The sequence below is a fragment of the Anguilla anguilla genome, chromosome 10, assembly GCF_013347855.1.
Source record: "Anguilla anguilla isolate fAngAng1 chromosome 10, fAngAng1.pri, whole genome shotgun sequence".
Classification (NCBI taxonomy): Eukaryota; Metazoa; Chordata; class Actinopteri; order Anguilliformes; family Anguillidae; genus Anguilla; species Anguilla anguilla.
The window spans coordinates 33,528,502-33,554,255 of NC_049210.1; the positions used below are offsets into that span (position 1 = coordinate 33,528,502).

Sequence of the window (25,754 nt, forward strand, 5' to 3'; positions counted from 1 at the left end):
TTTGTCCGTTTCAAACTGGGCTAAGAAAACCACTTATGCATTTTCCCATAGTTACTAGCATCAAAAGATTCTTCGTGCTCATTGGATTTAACATTGGGCATCAGCCAGTGTCCTGTCTTAGATTAAACCATCTTTGCTGCCTCCTTTTTTAAATAATACCATTGCACATGATGGCAGTCATTAAGTGGTGCATTATTTTATATTAAATCTCATCATTGAAAGTTTATTTTTCATCCCACCCTGTAGATTTGTGTGTAACTTTAGCTGGGACATATGCCAAGACAGGAAACCATGTCTGCCATTAAGTCTGCAGAGTGCAGTAGGGGGAGGGAAAAGATGTTAACTCACTCTCTGCATTGATTCTGTAATCAAAATCTTGGTTTCATGAATATAACTTTATACAGATTGTCTGGGTTTTTAATTTTTTTTTTATATTTCTACCCCTTAGGGTCAGGTGTGGGGTTAACAATTCTTTAAAACCTCAACCTCAAAACCCTTCAACTCCCTTCAACTTCACATTTTATATTTAAAAAAAACCCAAACTTTGCAATGAGTCAACATACAGAGCCTGACTACTGTATATTAGCTGATCAGCTGCAGTGGTGATACTGACGAGCAAATTAATGTGAACAAGCACTGCCCTTGAGTGTGACAACTCAACTGTGATCCTGGGGCAAAGCAGTCTACCAGCCACGTTTAATCCCATGCTTTCCACTGAAGGAGAGAGAGGTTAAGTTAGCTAAGCAAAGACTCAATGAACCATGTGACTGGGTCAGTGGTTATGGTGCCATGGGTATGGAAGCTGATCCAGGGCCAGCATTGAATATCCCTGCCCTAGCACACCCTAGCACTTTTGGCACCTACCGGCTTCACTACTAAAATCCCTGGAAAATAACTGTGCTGTCTATCAAAGGCCTCAGGTGTTGTTTTTGTGAGGAGAAATGTTGGTATGTTTTGTACATAGATGACAATAAATGTGTGCACACTATAATTGTTAAGTAATTGTGACTTAAAGCACATCAAAATGGCCATACAGTTATGTTTAAATTGAGTTTCGTCGTTGAGATTTTCACCCATGACAATCGATTGTCTCGAGTGTAAAACTTGCTTTCAGGATTCACTATTACTCTTCTCTTGTTAGGTTCTGCAGACTCCGTAACATAATGGCCCTTTATGTCATCATCTGTTCTTGTGCAGCACTGCCAGGCAAGCAGGGAAACTAATCAGTTCAGCATTTGCTTGATAACCCTCGCTCCCCGGGACTAATTCTGATGGGTGTGTCCGTTACCAAGCAGCGGGTCTTAACATTGGAACTGGCTCACCATCCCTGGTTTGCATCTGTCTGGCATGTTCCCAACAAAGACCACATGCTGAGTCAAGCTGTACAACTCTTGTAGTAATTCCACAAAGCCACACCAGCCCAGGACCTCACTCAAAAAAAAAAGTTCTGCCCTTGGTCTCAAGCTAAACAGTTCCAACATGTGTTCCTTCAGTAGAACCTACAGCAACCAATGAAAGGTACTCCAGGGTCTTTTCATCAGTGCCTCAACCCCCCCCTCCCCCCCCATCCCCCAGAGGAAACACTTGAACACACAGTGAACACACCCTGAATGACTGTTCAGCTTTATGCATGACTAGTTGCCCTGCTGAATGATTTACCTTGCCAGCAGCAAAGTCTGTCAAAAGTTTTATGTCTGAACACCCCCCCCCCCCTTCCCCAATGTCCTGTCCCACCAACCCCCCCACCAACCCCCTCCCCCTGTTCAGTGGGCGATGTCTGCTTGCAACAGACTCTTTAGGGAAAAGTGAAGAGAACTGTACGTTTTCCAACGGTGATTAAAAACAATGAGCCAGCTGATCTTAAAGAGAGCTACTTTGATGGGGGCCTTGGAACAGTTCTGAGCTCCTTCACATTAACAAGAGTCACGCACGCTGCTTTTTCCTTTTCAAACTCCTCGTAAAAACCGCCGAAATACACCACACTCCAGTGATGTCTGACTAAAAATTGTACAAGACGGGAAGAGCGGCTATCAAACGTAGCGCGATCGGTGTGTGCTGAATGACGTCACCCCGCGTGCAAAGCCGTTAAAGGATCTCTCTTAATGGTTCTCCCGCTTCCAGGCAGGTCCCTCGGCATCAACGCTCAACATGAGCATTACAGTTTTTATCGTGAACCGCGGGAGCAGTTTCCGCAGCTTCCTGATTCTATGGAAATTTTGCATCGGCTTAACAGTCTGAAAACCACTTGGCTGTGGAGGTATGCAGGTCTACAGAGGGTACAGAGAGACGTGTTGAGTTTTACTAACTTTTGGAAATGCATTTGTTGGGCGTGGTGGGAGTAGGAGATGAAAGGGACATTGCTGACACAGCTGTCCTTGACCATAATGGGAGGGGGGGGGGTTGAGGGTCGCGTAGACCTCACCTCCCAGATGTCCACCGCAATCTCAACAGCCGGAGTATAAGGGGCACTGGGGTTTGTGTGGCCCCCGGTTGGTAGATTGCTTAGAAGCCTTCAGGGAAGCTTGTATGTTTAGTCGCCTGACCGTGAACATGAGCTCCCCAGATCTCATATATCACACTGTGGCATGTTTATACAAGGCTGTTTAGCTTTAGTCAGGCTTCCCCATTTAATTGCCATATTTAAAGTATACCTGAGAGCAACTCATTAGTAATGGCTTCCTGGCATAAATGAGCAACAACAAAAAAGGAGCAAAAATAAAATTTAAAAAATTTAAGAAAGTAAGTGAATACGTTATTAGATGTGGCACTAACTTGACATGATAATAAAAAAATCTTTTATAAAAGAAGTGAAAGCTCTCGCCAAGACCTACTGCTATTTTACGATCAATGAAACATTATGTAATTGGCCGATGAAAACCAGCTGTTTCTGACAAAGGATTTTTTTGGGTGGTGTCGTTGAAGGCAAAGTAAATCAGGAATAATCCAGTAGCAGTCAAGTATCACCATTTAGCACAAGAAGCACATTTCTCTGAGAATTTTTTACACAAGAACTTCTACACAATCTCCCATTGAACGTGACTGGTCTTTGGAAGAGACTTGGGACCTACTCCAGCTAGCCCAGTATTAATGCTTTAAGGTATGAGATCACAAATATGTGATTAGAATGTTCTTTACTGAATGTTACTGATGTAACTATCACTACTGGTAATGGAAAGCAGTGAAGTTCCAGAACACTGACTTGTAATTTTGAACAAAAAAAAACGACTCTTCAGAGGGTTAAATATCCCTGAGTCTGATTGTCTTTGTAGGAAATGATTTCTAAAGATCAGAATGAACATATGGTTGAGCTCATTACCGCGCACAGACCTGCCGTTTCTGCGTCTGCGTGGCGCTTCGGCTTGCAATTCTCACGAAACGGCACAAAGCACACATGACCCCTTTCCCAGGCCCGTCCCAGACCCTCCAAATCAATAGGCGATTACCTCAAAAGGAAATGAGAATATTTTGGAAAAGGTTCAACGAGGAGCTGCGCTGTTAATCTTTATTTTGTCATGCCAAACTCCCCTGCGCCACGAAGGATTTGAAAGCGCAGCGGGACCCGTGTGAGTCAGGAAACCTGGCAGCGGCTGGAGCGCGAGCTGATACGTGAGGTATTCCATATGACACACATAAAGACCTACTGTATAGCGCTGCGGGGCCACAGCCAAGCCAGTGACTCACGAGCCCACATAAGAAGATGAATCACACAGGGAGGATAATATCGGATGACTATCCACAAGAAAATCTCTTTTAAATAAAACAGACAAGGAAAGAAAGTCTATTGTCGGTTACCCGAGGTCCTGGCTTAATGTATAGTTTCAAAATGGGGCTCCTCCCCAATCTGTATTTCATGGAAAAATGTATTTCTCTGTTTTCCAGAGGCTTTCTTGCGCACTTCGACACTTTTTCCTCCACACTTAATTTCCTCATATTAACATGCATTTATTTAAAAAAAATAAAGAACAACTTTTAATAGGAAAATAAATCTTTTCATCAGTAGCTGAGATCCTGATATTTTGCAGGTGGCGAGGGTTTCAATTTAGCGTGACACCATTCTGTAGTCTCTGGTGTGGACGCAGGTTCCCCCCCCCGCCCCCCTCACCATGCAGAGATATAGTGCTCCCCGCGCCTGGAGGTGTAACCCCAGACACGGGGTCCTGCAACTGCACAGCAGCCAGAGCCGTCTGCACTGAGGCTGAGACCAGCAGTGCCATCAGACACAGACCGTGCAGTAAACAGACCGGGCTTGCACACGCACTCAGTCACACACACACACACACACACACACAAAAATATACATGCATAAGTGTTTCCTTCTTACCTGAAGCGTAGATGGGGTTCAAGCTCAAGCTGTCGGCCAGGCTCAGGGAAAGCAAAGCGATGGAAATCAGGGTGATCATTTTTCTTTCTTGTTTCGTTGCAGCCTCTTTTTAAAACTATGAAAAGTGAGAAGGGAAGAAAGGAAAAGTTTTCAGCAGAACTTCAGAGAGGTCTCGGCAAAACTTCTTCAGCAGCAAACAGAGGTGCTACTGAAAAGTTGGGACTCCACTGAGGTGCTCATAAGTCCCCTTTTATTTAAAGTCAGCAGGACCCAGACCACTCCCCCCTCCCCTCCAGAGATCCCCTCCATTCTGTACATCGTGTGTTCCCCTACATGGCATAATTTATGAATAATTTCAACCCCCACACATATGTCTGCCTGCAGAAGCCTTGCCAAGGAGGGGGGTGGGGGGGTGGGGGGGGGGGGGGGGGTGGGAGTATGAAAAAAGTTTCTGTCGAAAGCGGACCCCACCGTGCTCTCCCATGCCGACCTGATCCTTGAAATTATACAACAGTGGAAGATTAAACTGTCCTGGGAGAATCAGAGCACCGTGGAGCACCTACACGCATATCCCATCCGTGACACGCCATGACCAGTAAAGCTATACATCCTCCTAGTTTAAGTCCCAAATTTTACTCTGAACTCCAGCTGTTTTTCAGATTTTTTTATTTTAATTTTTTTTTTTTGAAGGCCACAATGTCATGGTGCGTTGGGCTTGGCTCTGTGTCCTGCAAAGCATGACGCAGCTGACCCCCAGAGCTGTGTGGAACCGTGGTTTTTTTTTTCCCGACTTGGAATTGCCCCAAAACGAGTTGGTCACGCTGGTCAGGGGCGTTAAAACTCTGCTCGCCTCACCCACCACTCCCCCTTCCACGGGCCGCTACGGTTTAGCATCATCCTTTGCTTCAGCAGCGGCGGCATTTTCCTGCGCGATTGTGAGCTTACATTGGCATCTGATGGAGTGCTAGCACCTGCTTCAGGGCTCTGGGCAATCCAATACGTAAACTACATTTAGTCCCACTTTTCCTGTACTGCAGTAAGGACTATTGATTTTATTATTTTGCTATTTTTTCCATGTAGAGTGATGACACACACCCGGAGTGAGCCAGGTAGTGCTTCTGTGGCCAGCAGAGCTTCCCACTGTTGCATGGCAATCTCTGCCTTTTCCCTCCCTCTCTCTTCTCCTTCCCCTTCTCTCCCTCTCTTTCTATCACCGTTTCTTCCTCCAGGCACTTTCTCTTGCACTCACTCTCGTCTTGTTTATCTCTCTCACTCTTTCTCTCTGTCTTATCTTTTCATTCTGATGAAAGTCATTTAAAAAAAAAAAAAAAGGGACCCTGAGTGCCCTTAGGTCTGTGACATATATCTGATTTTCCGACAAACCCAATGTATGTCACATTAGACTACTGTGGTCTGAGACATATGGATCGGATTTGTCAAAATGCGACCCAAACCCTCCTCAGGAACTGAGACGGAAAAGAAAAGGGCACCGCAGCGAGAGAGAGAGAGAGAGAGAGAGAGAGTGAGAGAGAGAGGGTCCCTTTTCCTCTCCGAGAGAGATCCGACGTGAAATCCGATGGGATTTTGCTGATCTGTGCCAGTTTGCAGAGTTCGGTAGACGGGGAATACGAAACATCTGGGGTCTCGCTGCGGATTAGGAGAAAGAGCTTTTCCGTCCCTGTGACGGCGGACATGGAGATGTAACACATTAAGAGAGGGGCAGATGGGTGGGGGCTGGGGGGGGGGGGGGGTCACCTCCAGATGGAGCGTCTATGTAACACAGTTGTTACAGCTGGAGGAGTGCTCGTCCTGTTGTTCTTTAAACCACCGCTGAGTAACACTAACAGCACCGTCGAGGACGACGCGCAGGGGTGTCCTGTGTGGAGAGGATCCCTTTGCAGAATTGAGACCTCCCCCCACCTTTTTACTCAGCCCTCCCCCTGCCTCTCTAGCACAGCTGTGTCTCTCCAGCACTCTCGACATGCGTTAGACAAACCGGGTGTGCCGGAGGGATCGTTATAAAAATCACAGTGCCAAATAAGCAATAATAAACTCTCTGAGGAAAAAGCTTTTCTCTTTGTGACACCCAGCGCCCCTCAAAGTCAGGAAATTTGGAGACTTTCGAGATTGCAAATCTTTTTAGAAAAGACTAAAAGAGAAACATTTGCCATTGCCCTTGACTAAGACACTGACCTCACAACTGGAGTTGGTCCCTGGGTGTTGCACTGTGGCTGCCCACTACTCCTAAGTAATTTGATGGGTCAAATGCAGAGGACAATTTACCCCACTGGGTTCAATAAATTATATCTCCATCTCAAAATCTCTTTAAAAAAAAAAAAAACTATTTTAGGGAATAAAAGTCTCTCTCCCATTCACTTCCTCTGGCAGAATGGGGCCTGATGCTCTAATAATCACTGTAATTGCAGCGAGAACTTCCTGCTCTTCACCTAGCTCCTGAGGGCAAGAGGCTTGACTTTGACTTGCTGATTTATTTTTTTTACTGATCAATTTAAGGTCGTACGATTTGCTCTTTTCTTTTTCGGCCGACGGGATAGCCGCTCAGGAGTTCATAGCCTCATAAGAAGCCGGCACGCTTCTTACGCAGAAAGGGTTAGAAACAATGGAAATCCGTTTTTTAACCAGTCAAGTATCAAGATGCGAAACGCAGCAGGGCTCTGAGCAGTGCATTTAAGGTCTAGGGTTTCTTTGTTAAGTTGAGTCTTTATTTGGCTCTGGTCCATTCATGAGCGTGATGGACTGAGGCCCAGAGTGGAACGGCCAGGCCACACACCACACAACCACCTAACAGCCAAGTCCTCGGCTTTTTGCCAAAAAAACCTCCACTACAGATTCCTGTTTGAAAACCATGACGGATTGACTTCCTGGTGAAAGTTCTACGATTCCATAAGGGACATGGGCATGCAATTAATTTAACAGATGAGCCCACAAGGGGGACTTAGACGTGAGGCATCACAAATATTACTCACATTTCCCGAGGCTAATTACTTATGTGTTTTTATGACAATAAATGACAATTTCTTATATACTTATGTGTGTGTGTGTGTACGTGATACAGAGAGAGGGGGCGGGGGGGGGGGGGGGGGGGGGGGGGGTGGGGGTGGATAGAGAGAACGTACTTTGCAATGCAATAAGATGAATTATTGCAGAGGATTTTTATCTTTATCCAGTATTCTGACCATTAACTTCAACATCATAACCATCATCACCTCTGCCATTTCAATCATCTTTGTCGTAACTGTCAAAGAAATAAAACTTTATGGTCCTGGGATCACTGTCCAAAAAAGGTTTTCATAAAGCATTTGTTTATTTGCCTGGAAAGTTATGATTTTGCCAGCTGCACAGCGGTGTACACAGCGTGAACCCAAAACGAGCATAATTTTCTCTTTCAACATCAGATTTTGGTCACCACTGCTGCGAAAAGTAGGCATTGTTGTCCTGGCTAATTGGGTAGCTGAAGTGCCTATATAAACAGATGTGTGTGTGTGTGCTTGTGTGTGTGTGAGTACGTGTGTGTGTGTGTATTTCTGTAGGTATGGAGTGCCTATATAAACAGACGTGTGTGTGCACGCACCAGTGCATGTGTGTCTGTGTGTGCATGTGTGTGTGAGTGCATGTGCGTGTGTGTGTATTTATGTATGTATGGAGCGCCTATATAAACAGACGTATGTGTGTATGTATGTATATGCATGCCGGTGTGTGTGTGTGGTCACCAGTGCACGTGTGCCTGTATGGAGTGTGTGTGTGTGTGTGTGTGTGTGTTCATGTATATGGAATGTCTGGAGCATGGGCTTGTGTCTTCCTCCGCACAAGATTCCCATATTCTCCTCAGTCGCAGCTTTAGCATGATCACATTTACAGCTGGTCTGTTAATTCCATGGTTACATGTCTCATAGGGGCGTGCCCTTGGCATGGGTGCTGCAGACCTCGGCCGTTCCCATGGCCGTGGCCATTATGCCAATGGGAAAGGGGAGGCTGGCCAGTGAAAGGTCGAAAGGTTGTCTAGGGATGATCTGTATAGTGTGTCTCCCTTTTGGATAAAGCGTTTCAGGTTCAAAGTCATCCCGGGCCCTGCAAGCTGCACATCTGTTTCCAATTACTTTTTTTCCCCCTCAAACAAAACATTTGATTAGGAGATGTTTAGGCTGTGCATGATGAGTGATTATGACATCACTGGGGCCGGCTCCTGTCCGCTCACGCCATTGGCCCTCAGAACTCAGAAAGAGGCTTTGTTCAGGCAGTACACCTCCCTCGCATCTGATCTCGCTTAATCCAGCTTGCATCACAGCCCAGTACTCCTGGCGTATAGCCTGCGAGCTTACTCACCATTTGTAAAGTGTGAGGCATTGAGGATTGCCTTTGTACAGAGCCACTATTAATTAATACCTGCTTTCTGCATTTACAGCGTGCATTTCCGATTATGCCGTGCTGAACTGTGAAGACATGCAAGGGACTATGCTGAACTGCAAGCTTGTTCAATGCAGAAGTAGGCACGATAGCAGCACCATTCCTCCTTTTAGAGTCCGCTGAAAAGAACAGTGGCGATATGTTCTGTTATGAAGTGGGTTGAGGGGTTGATTGTGACTGGGTTCTTTACCTCATCATGCCCATGTTTTTGACACAGCTGTCACTAGTTTGCTAGTGGTTTCAAACAAACAGTTCTGTTTAGTTATGAGTGTACTGGTGCCTTCAGGTCAGCAGCGTTTAACGTATCCACTGAAGTAATTTTGCCAATGGTTGCATGATTACAGGACTAAATAATTCCATGGTTTTCCTTTCCCTTTAACACTTGAGATATTGGCAGGGAATTTACTCATTCAAATGGTTAGTAATACTATTAGTCATTCCCCCCCCCCCAGAGTTTATGAGCCAAACAAGTTGAATAAACATGTGGGCACTTCAAACAAGGCAGTTGTATTTATTAACTGTTTGAAGAGTAGGTGTTTGGGAGTGTTTTGGTTTAAGATTGTAAGAAATCCAGTGATTTCAGTTACCAGTAGTGATTGTCACATCACCATTAGAATGTTCAGTTAAAAACATTCTAATCATATATTTGTGATCTTACACCTTAAAGGGTTAAATTGATCCTTTAATTGCCCCTATTTTCTCAGCCCTCCATGTTGTGGGTGAGCTGCAGGCGCTGGCTGTCGTTCTTCTGTCGAGAGCAAAACTACACGGCCCTATCTCCTATGAAGCCAGCAGCTGGCGTTGAATTGAGACATTAAGAGTTTAAAGGGGCAAAAGCACAAAGAAACTACATGCACATGATATATGTGACGCATCATAAAACAAGCGGCCCATAGGCTACATACATGTAGAACAGGACACTGTAATTGGATTCATATGACGCACACAGCACCGAGCTGTGCTGCAATGTCTTCTGCATATGTGACTCACAGTGCAAATTGAGCTGGGGCCTGGGACCAGGGCGTATCTCTTTATCGGTGCAGATCAGCCAACACAGATCAAGGGAGGAAAGTAGGAAGGGAGATTTTGGTGCAACCTGGCTTATACACTGGGCTGGCAGTTTTCCCAAAGATTTTTTTGAAAATGTGAGAGAGAGAGAGAGCGAGAGAGAGAGAGAGAATGATTTACACCGTCCCTCGTGTTTCTTTGCAGTCTTTTGGAAATTTTGTTGACATGGAACAGTGAACAATGAAAATGACTCTCTTGTTGCCCTGCACTACTCATAGTCTGGGTGGAGGACTGTAATGTATGGGATAATTAGTGCATACTGGAAAATCAGAATTGCTGCAATTCAGTTAAAACAATATATGTATTGACTATACCCGTATTATCACATGATCTTATCTCTCTCATTTATTTCTCTTTACAAACACACACACACACACACTCACACACATTCATGCATTATGTACATACAAATACATAAATACTTGCATGTTACATATAGGCATGTAGAAATTGCAGCACCTTTCATACATAGTACCCCCATTTTAGGGCACTATAAGATTTGGGACAAATTGCTTCACAGGTGTTGTTGATTCGTCAGGCGTGTTCAGTTCCTTCCATAGCACAGGTATAGGAAAGCATTCAGTATCTAGTCTTGATTCTAGGCTTTTGGTTGCCTTTGGAGTCAGAGTTGTGCTAATGAAAGTCAATAAAGCCATTATGAGAATACAAAAAAAAAAAACGGTCAGAGACTTAGTCTAAACCTTAAGCTTGCCAAAGTCAACTGTTTGGAACATCATTAAGAAGAAAGAGATCACTGGCAAGCTCAGTAATCAGAAAGGACCTGGTAGTCCAATGAAGACCTCTACAGTTGATGACCAAAGAATTCTCACTATACTGAAGAAAAAACCCAAAACACATGTCCGACAGGTGAGAAACACACTTAGGGAGGCAGGTCTGGATGTGTCAGTCACTACTGTGACTACCACAGGAGACTCCACAAACAGAACAACAGGCTACACTGCAAATTGCAAACCACTCGTTTGTTATGTACAGAGTTATGGAAAAGGGTCAAGAGCGATGGCAAGAGCAAACTGTAGAGGCCAGAAGGAACTGCCCAAAGTCCTAAGTACCCCCCCTCATCTGTGAAATATGGTGGTGGGGATGTTATAGTTTGGGCATGTATGGCTGCCACAGGTAAGGCTCACTTGGCAGTGTACATAAAATACCCTTATATAACAGCTGAGAATGTGCACTTTCACTGCATGTAAATTCTTTGTGGAGTACCGAGCCAAATCAAGGAAAACAAAAGTCCCAATCATTATGGGGCTCAATGTATGTATGTGTGTGTATATATAGCATATATACACACAGTTGACATAGTTGACTAGACATAATTGACGGTGGGAATTTGTTCAATAATGGCATTTGCTTGTGGTTAGATTGTCAGACAGTGTCTGTTTGTATGGAAACAAACATATAGGCTTAAACATTGTAATTACTTCAGGGCTGTAAACAAAGAGAATGGTTGATAAAGTATACTGACCCTTTTGGGGTTTGTAGGAGCAGGGGTATTAACCCTTTAAGGTGTAAGGTCACAAATATGTGATTAGAATGTTCTTAACATGCTGATTTAACACCAATTACTGGTAATGGAAAACAATAGAGCTGTAGAACACTGACATAGAATTTTGAAAAGCTTACCAAAAAACCAAATCATCAAAGGGTTAAGTTTTTTTTTTTATACAGGGGAGCCTGTACTTTGCGTTCCCTTTCTCTTTCACTGGTCATTACACAAGAGGTGTTTTACAACTCCTCTGTTCAATCTCTTTGAGTATCACACACTACTGGAAATTCAAGTAAAAGGCCAGGGCCCATGGGACAAATTACGTGAACGAGTCACATCCATCAATTTTTTGGGAGGGGGGAAAAAAAAAAAAATTAAACATGCCCTCAGAGGTCTAAAAGCAGATGGTAGAACATGAGCCATGTGAACAGGGATGGGGAAGAAAAATGGAAAAGATAATGGTTTCAGGCTCCTGTCGACTGGGAAGCCAGAGGTGGAAACCGCCGCAGATATCAGGTTTTTAAGGAACAGGACGGACCCACTCTGTTAACAAGCTCGCGAGAAGAACGGGGCCCATCGAGTAGGTGGCGCGTCTCGGCGCTTATCCCATTAGCGTCCCGCCCGTCGCATACCCAGAGCAGCTGGCGCGGTAGTAGCCGCGGAAACTGGTCAAAGCAACAGCACCAGCCTAATCCCAGATTTGGTACGCGTCCACGTTCCCGGTGTGAGAACCTGGACGCGCGCGGTGTCACAAACCCCGTCCGCGAGAATCGCCCTGTTTTTGCAGCTCGGTCTCATGGGAGCTCAGCTGTAGAGCAAGAGCGCCTGTCACTCCCCCCCACTGCTGATAGAGAGACTTGAGGGAGGGAGACCGGGCCAAATGGATAAAGCAGGATTTGAAATGGAGCCAACTGCATGGTCACATATGTTTTCTCCATAATTGATTTTAGAAAGCATTAATAAGAGGCGTTAAAGTCATGCAGGAGCCAATGACAAGGGCGGGGTTGCTTGAACACCTGGCAACACGAACCAACCTATACTGCAAATCAATTTTTTTTCCCTTTGTTGACATGGAGAGCAAGAAACACACATCACTTCTGTTTATAGTCATCATGTTCTATGCTGCATTTTCTCATCTTGTTTTACTTTTTGTCAATTAAGTTCTGCGCGGGGAAGTAGTGGAACCCCTTGTTGCAGTTAACATATATTTAACCACCTTAAGATGTTATCGAATGAGTGTACATTTACAAGAACATATTACAGCGATTCCCGTCAAATGGGGCTATGACTAATTTCTTCATGACGCTGCCTTGAAGAACAGCCCAAAGCAACTAAATACATTAGAACTTTTCATACAGTGGTTCTTTTTTGCTGTGGTTGTCTGCGTACGTTGTTTAAGCCTCTGTAGCGATCACTACCATTTTTGCTTAACTGGTCTTCTGTATTCCACCATGTGGAATACATTTCAGGTTTTCATGCTTACAGTGGTGCAGAATTGTAAATTACAGTATCTGGGAATGTTTGCAAGAGGGTCTTGACAGAACGTGGTTATGAAAGACTATAAGCAGGTGCTAAAATGAACTTTTCTCTCCTGTATATCTGCATGTCCATGCACACAGTTAGGTTTGACTAATGACTTAACATCACACCAGAAAAGCCTCATTTCTACTCGTTCTTGTATAATGTGAATGTGAATATTAAGACATTTCCCTGATAATTTTAGAGCTTATAGATGATTTTGAGCTTATTGATGAAATTTCCAGGTTATTTCTTCCAGTAAGTTTTGATTACTAGTGACTACAAGTTTTAAACTTTTCTATGAGAAACATATGTCCAATGTAAGTCAACTAACGTTTTCTTTACTTCAAACCACTGCAGGGAATGAAAGAATGTTTCATATTAACTTCATATTAACTTTTTTCTTTAAAAAAAAAAAAAGTTTATTTATTATTTTGGGGTTAACTGGCTAATGCAACTTTAAATTGACAAAAGGAATTGGATTCAACTTCTGCAATTCCTTAATTTCATGAACAAGAGGGCCATTGTTTTTCTTTGGAAGAATCAGTATCGGCAGGCTTGCCCAATTACATCAGGGGCGTCATTTTAACGAGGTAGCAGAACACAGATTTTGGCCAAAAGGGTTATTGATGCAATAACACTGTGGCAGAGTGATTTTCTTAATCACAAATGTCACACGTGTGATAAAACACACAGCTTTGAAGAATAGTTGCCCCAAGGGACGATAGCAAAAACAACTGCATATTGCTGTAAGACCAACTCTCTCGGGGCTGAAAACCCATCAGGTACTGATACAAGCATGAAATTGGTTGTTACACAGAGTTGGATAGAGTTCAATAAAGGATCAAAGCATCATGCTAAGGCGCTCCAGTGTGCGTTACAGCTGCTCTTGTCCAGTTGTGTTCGTCATGTTTTCACAGTGCTCTTTGAAAGCCTGATATTTAGCGCCGCAGAAACTCCGACTCTGCGGTAAGGAGCCAGGACAAAGCCGCGCCTCCAGTGTTCTGGGTGCCTGAAATGCGAGTGATTTACTTTCATAAACTTGTGGAATGTGCAATCACAGTGACAAATAAGTATGATCTCAAATCATTTCCAACAGACTAGCCTATGTTCTGCTACGTTACTATATGCTGTAAAACAATTCTTGGAATGTTGGGAAAACAAAGAATAACATTAAATCAGATACACTTATAATATATAGATGGCTAAATATTTTGTGATGCATATGGGAATAAGCCCACACATCTATGGTATGGAGATTAATAGAGATGGTATAAAGACCTACGTTTAGCCACATCATAATTCATTTTTTGTAATGCTAGTTAGAATTTCCCATTTTTCAAAATTGGACAGACAAAGAAGCCATTTTGACCTTACATGCTGTGAGCATCAAACCTCTCATCGACCACATACTGCTATAGGCAGCCATGTCATGTAATCTTTTTTTGTCCGGGAGTGAACTCAGGACCAGGGACGCGTTTAACAGCATGTCCTTAAACCATCTTAAGAGTACGGGCTGATAAGAAGACATTTCCTCTTCTTCAAAGACCAGATGCTCTCACATTCCTACAGTACACGATAATTTATGCGATAGCTTTGTTTTGCACCCTGGTAATGGGATGGTGGATAAATACAGGCAGTCAATGTATACCTGGAGATGCAGTTTCCATTGGAGGAGAAAAAAAGTGAGAGCAAGGATATCCATTTTCTCTCTTTACCCAACTGCTACCCCTATCCCCAGCCTACTCCCCTTATGCACACACCCACGCCCCCTCACACTCAGACACAAACCCCCACCCCGCCCAAGGCTCACTGCTTGATGTTGAGGCCCAGGGTCTTGGGCTGGCTATTACTACCGCTATCACTCTTAACATCAATGGGCTGGCGGAGTAATTACAGACATGCCGAGCCCCTCAACATCAATGTGGCCCATGATTCATACAGCTCCGGGCAAGGGGTTTCATGCTTTATGGTCGAATGTGGCCCTTTACCTCTTCAAAGAACACTGGACATCAAGCAGGACTGCAGTGGTTAATCGAATAGGCGGCAACTGCACTGGTCTCGTCTACTTTTCACGGCATCTGCATGAATGTTCTTAATTACTTAAATTTACTGTTAATTAAGTGTGATAGTAGTCATTCTAGGGGATATCTGGAAATGCTTTTGTGTATCCTTTGGGTACTATGCAGAAGTCATTTTAGGTCCACAGAACCGAGTGATTGGAACAGTTTGTCAGCCCAACGGAAAGCCATCAGAAATTGAACCTCATTTGGAAAAAATATATGTTTTCTTTTTCTGAGGCTGGGACTCGCCTGCACTTGCACTTAACTTTGATTAACAAAAACAAAAAAAAATGTTTTTATTCACAGAAAAGAGTCACTTGCCGGTTGCCAAACATTGACTGAGTACAAGTCAATGTAATTATTGTGTTTTATTTGTGGGTGTGCTTCTCATTTTTACCCCTCCTCCCCTGCCATTTGTATCTCCACATCTTAATAAGGCTTAATCCTGGAAACTGAGATGTCAGAGAATGTAATAAAGGAAACACAAGTAGGGACTATGCCTGCAGAAAGCATACTGTTTTTTTGCCATGATTAAAAGCACTCATTCCATCACGGTCCAAAGCTCGCTTGCTTTCATTAGTGTTTTTATAGTAGAGCTGGTGCCTCTCCCACAGACTGAGGAGACACATGGCAGGCCAGGGGAGTGCACGTGCTCCAGCTCTTTTTGCAGGATGCACCTTCCTTGTCGGAGGGGTTAATCTCGGGGAGGTTAATCTCGTTGTTACGAGGGTCAGTGATGCACCACATCAGTGACGTGACGGAGCGGAGCCCGGGACAGAAAGCACGATAAACAGTGGGGACGGCGAAATAAACCGTTTTTATCGCCAAACGAAGTTTTTAAAAAATGAAAAAAGTTTTCTTTCTCGTTTCAAACCGTGCTGAGTGATAAAACCCCTTTTGACTATAAACCTGTTTGGAATCGAATCCAAACAGGAAGAGAGATAATTATTTTTCTGTACTTTTAACCCCCGTGTTTTCACTTCCTTGGGGCTGTGTTTCTGTAAACACCGAGTCCTGTGTTTACACAACCGTCAGGTTTGTTCCGTCTTCTCCCCTTTGTTTCTCCCGAGTCAACATGCTCTAATGCTGCTTAATGAAACAGAGGTGCAGGGTTTACTGACATAGGGTTCCGTTCCACCCCAATATTGAGTAAATCAAGCTATTAAATAGGGTCGGCGTGTTACACTACCCAGCCGTTGCCAAAATAGACACAAAGCCATTGCTCTTGTCAGAGAGTCCGGAAATACATGGAACTCCAGCGGAAACATTAAAATCACAGTAGTTTGAGCACGGAAAAACTTTTTCCCGCTTGCCATTTAACATGCAATATTATCCATATTTCGCCATATTTCCGCCATTGCAAGTCAAAAGCCAGCACCCTAACGTGAGAAAATGACCTTCGCTACGCACATGAATACAAACCAGATAAGACGGAGACAATTGCAGATGCAGCCAAGAACCAAATAGCCAATCCAACAGCTGCTGCACTGGGAGGGGAGAGAAATAGGCGAATTGGCAGAGAGAAAAATGCTTTTGGTTCAGTTCTGCACCCGTCCCAAATGCGTCTTTATAAGCGGGAATCGTTTCCAAAAGAAGATGACTCTTATCCGCCAGCATTAGCTCAGAGCAAGTAAAATACAACAAATGCAAGAGTCGATTGGAAGGACTGGCGGTGGTGCGAGCTGGCACCCCGGCCCCCCTGAGATTTATGAGGGGAAACGGCGGTTCCTGCGATACTTCCCCGACTTCGCCAGCCATCGCCGGACCCCCCGATTAAGCAGCGGAGCGTACAGCGTGTTCCACCAGCGCGGCGCTCCTGCCTGTTTTAAATCAGCGGGGCTAACTGCCTGATTGTGCTGCCATTTTCACTGCGCTCCAGCTGTCTCTGTATCCCATTCCCATCTAACCAGGGGTTCGGACTGCAACATGTGAATCGTTTCCACGTGTTTGTGCAGAGGGGCTAGGCTCTCCCAGTTTATATTAAAGACCTTTCATCAGTCTTGTATAATGAGCCAGATGTGGACTATGGGGCAGCTACAGGATGAGGTTTGTTCATGGAATCCATTACTTACATGTCCCATATGTACAATGTACTTAAAGCATGCCTTGAAAGGAAAACAAATTACAGAACCCTGCATATTGATATCATTATATTCCACTTAGAAGTATATAGAAGACAATTCCCAAGATTGTTAATGCAGTCCTCCCTGTTGGGCATTATAGTACATTGACTACTACTGTCAAGCTGTTTCTCATCCATCTTTGTTTTGTTCTCACCAGCAAACGTTAATGCGATTAAAGCAATGGATCTGAGAGCGTATTGTATTGCTGTATTCTTAAAACCATTATTGGTGAGGTAGCTACAGCAGCAGATAAAAAGCACATTGGGACTGAGGGGGGAAGGGGATTTTTCGTCAAATTTCACCAGGCTACCCTCATACGTTTCTGCAGACGCATTAAGACTATGCCTTTCCGTTTTGCAATGATGTAAGCGCGCAGTGTTATCCAATGCAATCCTTTGTAAATCCTTAAAATCCTTGAATAGCAGAAACAATAAAGAACCAATTTTAAAGTTATTATGTTAGCTACCTGGGACTGTGATGCACTATCCCCTTAATACACTATTATTATTTTATTCCATTCCATTCTCTGATATTAAACATTGATATTTGCACGCGATGGGTTGTAATTGCTATGAGATAAGGACCGTAATATTTATCCGAGCTCGATTCTATGGTTGTCTATGTCATCTTAGTGTTGGCCAAATGCATGCACCCCTTTGCACAATAAACTACATGGCAGGAATTAACCAATGGTTGTACATAAAAAAAGTACATGAAAAAAACCAATAGAGCGCTTGTGCACAATTACAATATGTTGCTCATTATTTTTTGTGCATACATCTGTCAACTTGAAATTTTGCATTAACAGAACAAAACACAACACAACTTATTCTGCAGGCTACATTAAAACACTGACGCATTACTAATTGCAGTCTAACCTCAACCTGGATGGTGGGTTTCTGCATGTGAAACAAAGAGTGCATTGAGAAAACTGGAAGGGAGATCAGTAGCTAGATCGTGTGTTTGTGTACATTTTAAGGAGAAGAATAACAGCATGTTTCACAGGGCTTGTTTCCTTAGAAACCAGTTATATCCTAGTTCTTGCTCCCATTATGACACATTAATGGTGTAACCTCCAATTTTGCACCATTTGTTGTTTCATTTATGGGAGCACCGCAAAACTGGCAGTGGCATTCCTTCAGAAAAAAAAAACAAAACAAGCAAAGAGTCCGGGGCTAGTGTTTAGCTTGAGAGCTGAGAAAATGTATTGATTTAAACTCAGCCCTGGTGACATCTACTGGCTCAGGTCTCCTGTAGCGTGGAGAACTTTTCCCACTTGTAAAAGCTGATACACTTCAGCACTCTCGCATTGGATTTCATTGAGACAGATGCTGTAGCTTCTGATCCTGCTACCTTTAGCTCAAACAAAGGAGTCTTGGTATGGCAAGCGCTGAGTTCCATACGGTGAACTCATCACTCCATGGCTGCAACTCTGATTGGTCACACCTTACCCCCACCCTCTATCTCCCCCCCTCCCCCCCCCATGCAAAAAAAGCAATGGAGCACCGAACCTATGAAGCCCCCCTCCAACCCCACACAAAGCCCACCCCTCAACACCTCCCATCTCTCTAGGGTCCTGGCCTCTTTACGGTAACTCCAGACATTGTCAGATTTGAACCTCCTGGCGATTTCTGTTCCCGGAAACCAATTCAGCATGAGAAGCAGTTTCTGTGCAACTTGAGAAGATTTCTTAGCTCTGCCCAAATAAAAAACATTTGGGGTAATGGCTTCCTGATTCTACAAACAATGTGGGAAGCCCATCTCCCCCCACAAACAAAAAAAAGAAAGCCCTTTTTATACAGGGATATGCCCATGCAAGACGGATTATGAACTAAATTATGAGGCGGCTCAGGGGAAGGAAAAACCGGCCTGCAGTTTTCCTTAGTCATTTGCTCCGTTAGCCCTCTGTGGAGGCCCGGTTGAGAGCTTCACACGTTTACCTGCTCTTACATAACTCTGCAAATTTTATTCTGCAATCACTGTTCTGTGTCAGGTTTTGTTGTAAAAACGCAGCCCACAATCCTACGTCAAGTCCTTCTGTGAGGCACTTTGGATGCAGACTTCTGAACGCCCCCCCTCAGGTATAAATCAAATGAGAATGTCACTTTATACACTGCAAAAACCAAAAAAAAAGAAGTAAATCGTAAAAATTGTATAGTCTCATATTTAGACTGGAAATCTTATTTCTATTACTTTTTTGGTTAAATAAGACAAAACGATTGAGGTCAGACTGTATTGCCCATTTCAAGTTTTGCCAGTGGGGTCAGACGATTTCACTTAAACAAAATGTAGTTTAAACCAAGCTAATGTTTTCTACTTGCGAGAGAATTAAATGGAAAAAAAAAATATTTTAAGTCTATTTTCAAGACTGCAGCACATAAGACAAACATGTTTTGCAGTGCCCCATTCACAGCTTACAGAATAATCAGTCTGTCCAATCATTAAATTGACAAATAGTCCTTGTTGTGGGTGTTCGCATACCACGTCCATCAAACCTCATGTTTCTACATCCCAGTTGGCTTGTAAGCAAGGAAATGCACAATATTACTGATCAATAGTCCATAAAAGCATACAATCCAGCAAAAAATACATCTCTTCCTCTGGTTCATAAAAGACTGTCAGCTAAAATATTGCAGGTCGCTGGTCCATAAATGCTCATATTAGCGTGCAGGGAGAGGGCATTTGTATGTGAACCCATACAACAAATTCAACTACCCAGGTACCTTCCTTTCTGACATCTGTGACAATCTTTAAGCTCTCGTGTCTTTAGCCATTAAAATGTTAACATTATTTGGAAATTGGTACCATGTCTCACTCTTAAATTAAGTCCAGATGTGCAAACTGCTTTATATACAAATGAATGAATGAATGAATAAATAAATAAATAAATACTGTCTGGAAAAATAAGGAATGAAATACTGAAATTTCCAACTGACTTAGTTTCTCAGTCCACACTGATGCCAAATCGAACAGAAAATTGCTATTTTGGGTGAGTTCACACAGGCCAGTAATACATTTTAAACGCTCCCATAATCTAGGCATGTTTCTTTTCATGCAACCCATCGTTCCCTAGAGACCTAAAAATGCCCGGCTTTGCAACAATGGTACAAAATTACAGGGTTTATTGTATCTGTGGAGAGGAATTAAGTAGGATTTTTTCATGGCTGCTTTTTATGATAGGCTAATAGTTTCTTGTAAAGGGTGTGATGTTCTATAATGTCTTGAAATTGTGAAAAGCACCAAAACAACTACTCATTTTTAAACTGACTAGCTAGCTTGTGAATAAAGCAAACATGAACATGTAGAATGTGCCAACTGCTGACTTTTGCTTACTTGATTGCATACTTGATTGCAACATCGGTTATGGTATGCAAAAAATAAATCTTTGCATCCTGTTTTAAAGGAAGACGCAAATGACATATGCCTTTGGTTAGCTTACTTTGGCTAGCATACTAAACCGCCATTTGGTTTGCATTGATTGCTTGCTTGCATCATTGGCCAATGTACTCACTCAAGCTAATCACTCTGTGCTATAGCAATTTACTTGCCACATCATTACATAAGAGACAGGCTGTATTAACTTTCTACTGTGACTGGTGTTAAAATGGTTATATTGCCACCATGGTTTAATGTTACTTCTGTTTTCTAAGGCTACATTGCTGTATGCGTGTGCACGCGTGTGTATTCATGCAAGGTCATGTGTTGAATGGGTTTAGTCTGCATAACTATTGTGATCTGTGGCAATTATTTTATACTGAGGTTACACTTGCTTAATGGATTGACGGACTGAAAGCATGGACACTTGGCCAATGAGCCTGTGGAAACCAGGTTTTAAGCTTCCGATCACCTGAACACCTCCCTGTGGGAAGCAAATACATGGCAAACAGTAATGGTCCAAACCCCTGATGTGTTAAAATCTGCTTTCATGCCTTAGCCATTTAAACAGTGTCTGGCTGGAGTGAAAGCCAGTTTACACTAGGGCTCCCCTGGACAGTGTTTGGGTCAAGTCTGATCTAAATGCCATAACTCTGTCTGCTTCACTTCCTTTAAAATAAGGGACACAGGCCATCCCCTGTAGCGCTGGGTAGCAATTGGGAAAGGACCATAATCCATAAGGTTTTTTTCTCCCCTCATTAGCTTGGATACTTATTCCAGAAGCAGAACTCTTTCCCTACCATTTCCCAGGAATTACTTCCAGTCATGATGAAAAGAAATATCACAAGCATTTCCATAAAAATCTGTATAATTTAAAAACAAAATGGTACCTTAGACTGTGATGCTGAATCCATGTTCAATATCTCATTAATAAAATAAATTTTAAAAAACAAAAACATTTTAAACATCAATAAACTAAATTAAATCGTGAACATATGACACAAAATGTAGAAGTGAATTGTGATTTAATCAGATTGACCACTATCCTAGAAAGTGTTCCATTCTATAAATCCGTGTAAAATGAAATTGGACGTAAAAACAAGAATGATGAGAACTTAATTGGTGGGGGGTGGCAACATCTCAACACATGGGCCTCGCAACTCTACAAGGGTGGAGCAGAGGAGGGCAGTAACGGAATTTCCATTGGTAGTTGGGTCTGTGCCATCATCAGGGCAGGGTACAGCGGTCAGAATTTCCCAGCAGTTCCCGGCAGTAAATTCTTTATGAGTAGCCTTATTTGTGACGACAGCTGAGAATTCTACGTGCGCTACTGTGACATTCTAGAAGTATGGGTCTCTAACGTGAGTTAGAAAAAAAAAAAAAAAAAAAAAAAAAAACGAAGGGATACACTTGTACACAGATACAGCACAATCAAAGTTTATTAAAGGCATTTCCCAAGACCATGTGACGGTAAATTGGCGGTCAATTCACCACAACCGCTCCACTAATACATATACTGTAATCACCTACTGTACTCCAAATAAATTAAGTAAGATTAACTTCCATTAATATTTATTTTATTTGTCTTGAAACACACGCTTGAAAAGCAAATATGAAACTACTTCCACTGGAGGGCACACTTTACCTCACTTGAACAGGTCTCCCCAAAAATTCGTCCGTTGTGGTATTATTTGGTTAATGTCTAAACTAACATATCAGATGTCTTAATTTCTGGCTTTAACTTTATTTTTTTTTATTATTATTTTTTTTTTTTTTTTTTTTAACTTGGAGCATCATGTCAACTGCGAAGAATAAATAGCCCAACATAGAATTCGCATAATATCTCATAACGGTTACGAGAAACTAAAACTAAACTAAAGCGGTTCCGTCGTTTCCCTTGTGTCCCGCTATGGACGACCAATATGCCTATTCACTAAGTAGGCCTTTGACCTATCTGTAATGAATGGTCATCCTGCTCTTCCCCATAGTAATACAATGTAGAAATACACAAAATACGATGCACATTGATGGCTGACAAAAAATATGCGTTTATGAAGTGTGGCTTTCCGCAGTTCTTAAGAGCATCCAATCATTATTACTTTTAGTAGTCTAAAGGTTTTCCCCCCTTTGCCACTCTTTTCTATCAGCTAATGGGCTTATTTGAATGACATAGTCTTCAGAAACGTTTGCACCCTTGCGCGTTCCTACTGAAAACCAGCAGATGGCAAACTTAACTCATTTCTCTCGATATAGAAGTAACATTACCTGAGTGCGAGAGCCAAATAAAGAGGCGCTTTATTGATTTATTCGGTTACATTGGTCTGCCAAAGCAGGCTTGTCAGCTATTCCCCTTTCTAAATTTTCCAACTCCTTGGTCTGCCCTCAAAGGCCATTTGCCACCAAGTAACCCTTTTGCCAGAAGAATGGAAATAAGAAGGAAGAAAAGGAGAAGGTGAAAGAGTGTTTCAGACGGGAGAGACTGTTTAACTAATTACATTTTGTTACAACACAAGTAAACTTTTAAAGCCAACTGTATACAAGATGTGTTCACTTAATTGAATTATCGAACGTTTAGCACAGGGAGCATGTCATTGGTTTATTTGGCCACAAAACGGAGCCTTGACTGCAATTCTAAAACTGACTGAAACTAATATCCGTGTACGTAATATTTAGTCTAAATTTTGTCTCGTTGAAAAAACAGTCAAGGGACTAAGCCGCTTTGCAGTCTGATCTATCCAAGTTCCTCCTATGAATGTCGGGCTACACTGTTTCTTATACGGAAGACTGGCAATAAAAAGTATTTGAATTGCTTCAAGATGTCTCTATTTTAGTGAACACACTGTTTAGACCGTGTGTCTACACACTTAAGCTAATATCGCTCCTTGCTTGTGCCTTTTGATCCCACAGGACATTTGAGCCGACCTTTATATTAGCCTACAAATGGATTTTTTTTTCCCGTTCTGAGAGGAGCGCGCAGGTGTCTGCATGCTCCTCCCGCTTGTTTGAATATTTCAAAGACATAATTTTCGGACGGGTGGTTTCCGTGCGTATATTTTCCCCATGAGTGTGGTTAAATAATTCCATAACTGGAGCGATAGACTAATGCTAATCTAAATGGAGTTTAAAATAAATATTTATCAGGTAGCTTCGCATGGCCCCTGATTTAATTGACAAATACACTGGAAAAATCGATTGTTTTTTAGACGCTTCCATAATCAATGAGCACAAACCTCTGGATCTGTGCGAATATTCAATACCAGGCATCCAAAGAAAATATCAGAAGTATCGATTTAAACAAAGCATCTAAAATCTAACATCTGTCAAGTTTACTACTATAAACACGCATTGAAATACAAGTAATCATTTATTTAAAGGTTTCTTATGTTGTTATTTAGTTATTTAGTAACTGAAATCATTAAGAAAAAAGTAAAAATAAACAAAATCATTGAGGCCATCCCATATTATGGAATATTGTGCATGCAATTTGACAACAACCCGAATTTGTTTCGCAATAATAGCAAAAGGAATCATAAGATAACTAGGTTATGTTGAAGCTTTGGAGACCGTCGCTCCCCTTGAGAGACCAGTTACAACAGCCTGTCTGCGAGAAAAAAAGATAAGTTGCTCTCACCTTGTGTAGTTGCCTGTGGGAGTTCAGAATGAGTCTGTGTGCTCCTTACCTCGTTGAAGTGAACCCACTTCCTCACCCATTCATAAGGAGGAACCACGTCATAGGCAAATTCTAAAATCTTGAGTTATTCAGTAACCTCCAATTACCGGCTGAACCAAGAACCCCCGCAGATTCTGCCAAAACTCAGGTGCATACGTTGAAGAACAGCAGCGATTGGATTGGTTCGCCCATAGCATTACACAGGTTTTGAATATTTGTTTCAGGAGAATACACACTCCAATTACACAGAAATTTAACAGTCTAATTGAATGTGACATATGTGATCATTCAAGAGGTACCACTAAATTAAATGCACATTCATTAAAGTCAGCAGCGTAGTAATGAAAAGTTAGTGACTGCGCGTTTTAATCTTTGGCCTCTGACTCCCTTGCATAGCGCTATTCATAAATGCAGTAGGTGGGGTTTTAACCTGTGAAATGAAATTAAGTGGGGGCTTTTGGTGTGTCTGGTGGTTAAAATGTACAAACCTGTACCCGAATGGACACGTGTGTTATATGTTCTCCATATGTGGTTTTCAAAACATGAAATCAGCAAAATTATTTCAAGCGCAGTTTCAAAGGTATGCTTTGCAGAGTTCCGTTGCTTTACATCTAGGCAGTTAAACCGAACCTGTCTCGCGCGTTCAATCCCGTTCCCCGATTGAGTATGCACTTCATATGCTGTTGTCTGCAGGGGAATTGATGCAGCAGAGCTGCCAAGTGCAAAAGTCTTGTGCGTCAGCGACATTGGATAATGCATCCATATTGTTAGATTCCATACCTAGAGGCGGTATTGTCTTTATAGCACACTTATTTTTTTCCTTCTGCAGCGATACACCATACAGTCATTACGAAAATGATTAATTATTCATTTGTGGTTAGATTAATGTTTTACATCTCTTAGGTTTCACAGACTATTGCACTCATCTGACAATTTTCCCATTTGTTAGGTGTGCCTCGCCTACGAGAAAGTGTTCATTGGCTTCTTGGTAATTATTACACTGGGTTTTAAAGAAAAAAAATGTTTCTCTTAATTCAAATCTGAGAATTACTACAGTCGCATGACCTGTGATGACATGTTCCATTTCAAGCTTGAAACATTGATGGACAGCCTGTACCTCTGTAAGCATGTCCTTTTCAGGGCATTCTGTTAAAAAAATCCATCGCCTTCAAAGTGGCCAGAAATCATGTCAATCACAGCGAATGACCCATGAACTCTGAAGCCAAATACCTTTCAAGGGCATAAAATATGTCCACAAAGGGTCAGATTCAATCATCTTGCAGCCTATCAACTAAATGTGATTGTTGCTCACGATCGGTACATGCTCAACTATTTCAGAACTTGCGACAGTATTACATTGCCAGGGATTTTTGTTTCTGTCCTGCTCTCCCTGCCTATCCGTAACCAACATTTTGACCAAATGTGTTCTGGATCCAATTCACTTTGGCCCTGTAATAATAGACTCTTTATGGTTTGATTAGCCTTGGCTGCATCCAATTTAAAACACATGTCATTCATTAGTGGATCTGAATCGAGTTCCCCCATGGTTCAATGTTGTTTTTCGTAAACCTCTTGGATTTATGATTTCACAATTTTGTGACACAGTAGTTATCCAGTTGTGTGAAAGGTTTGGCCCTTGTGACTGTTCTTTGACAAAGCATTTTGGTCAGTCTATGGCAGAATGTTG

At 42.5% G+C, this 25,754-nt stretch overlaps 1 protein-coding gene across 2 annotated transcripts in view; it reads right to left on the reverse strand.

Annotated features, from left to right (window-relative positions):
• LOC118206665 (hyaluronan and proteoglycan link protein 1-like) overlaps window positions 1-24,107 on the reverse strand; it is a 30,401-nt gene extending 6,294 nt beyond the window's left edge. Inside the window, exons 1-2 of one of the 2 annotated variants that reach the window (XM_035379624.1) lie at window positions 24,029-24,107; window positions 4,322-4,436 (exon numbers count right to left, since the gene is read on the reverse strand). In XM_035379624.1, coding sequence (XP_035235515.1) covers window positions 4,322-4,400 — 79 coding nt within the window. In that variant the 5' untranslated portion in view covers window positions 4,401-4,436; window positions 24,029-24,107. Of the gene's footprint in view, window positions 1-4,321; window positions 4,559-24,028 lie in introns of those variants that run through there. The other variant, XM_035379623.1, reaches the window with a different exon arrangement.
• Between the last annotated feature and the right edge of the window lie 1,647 nt (window positions 24,108-25,754).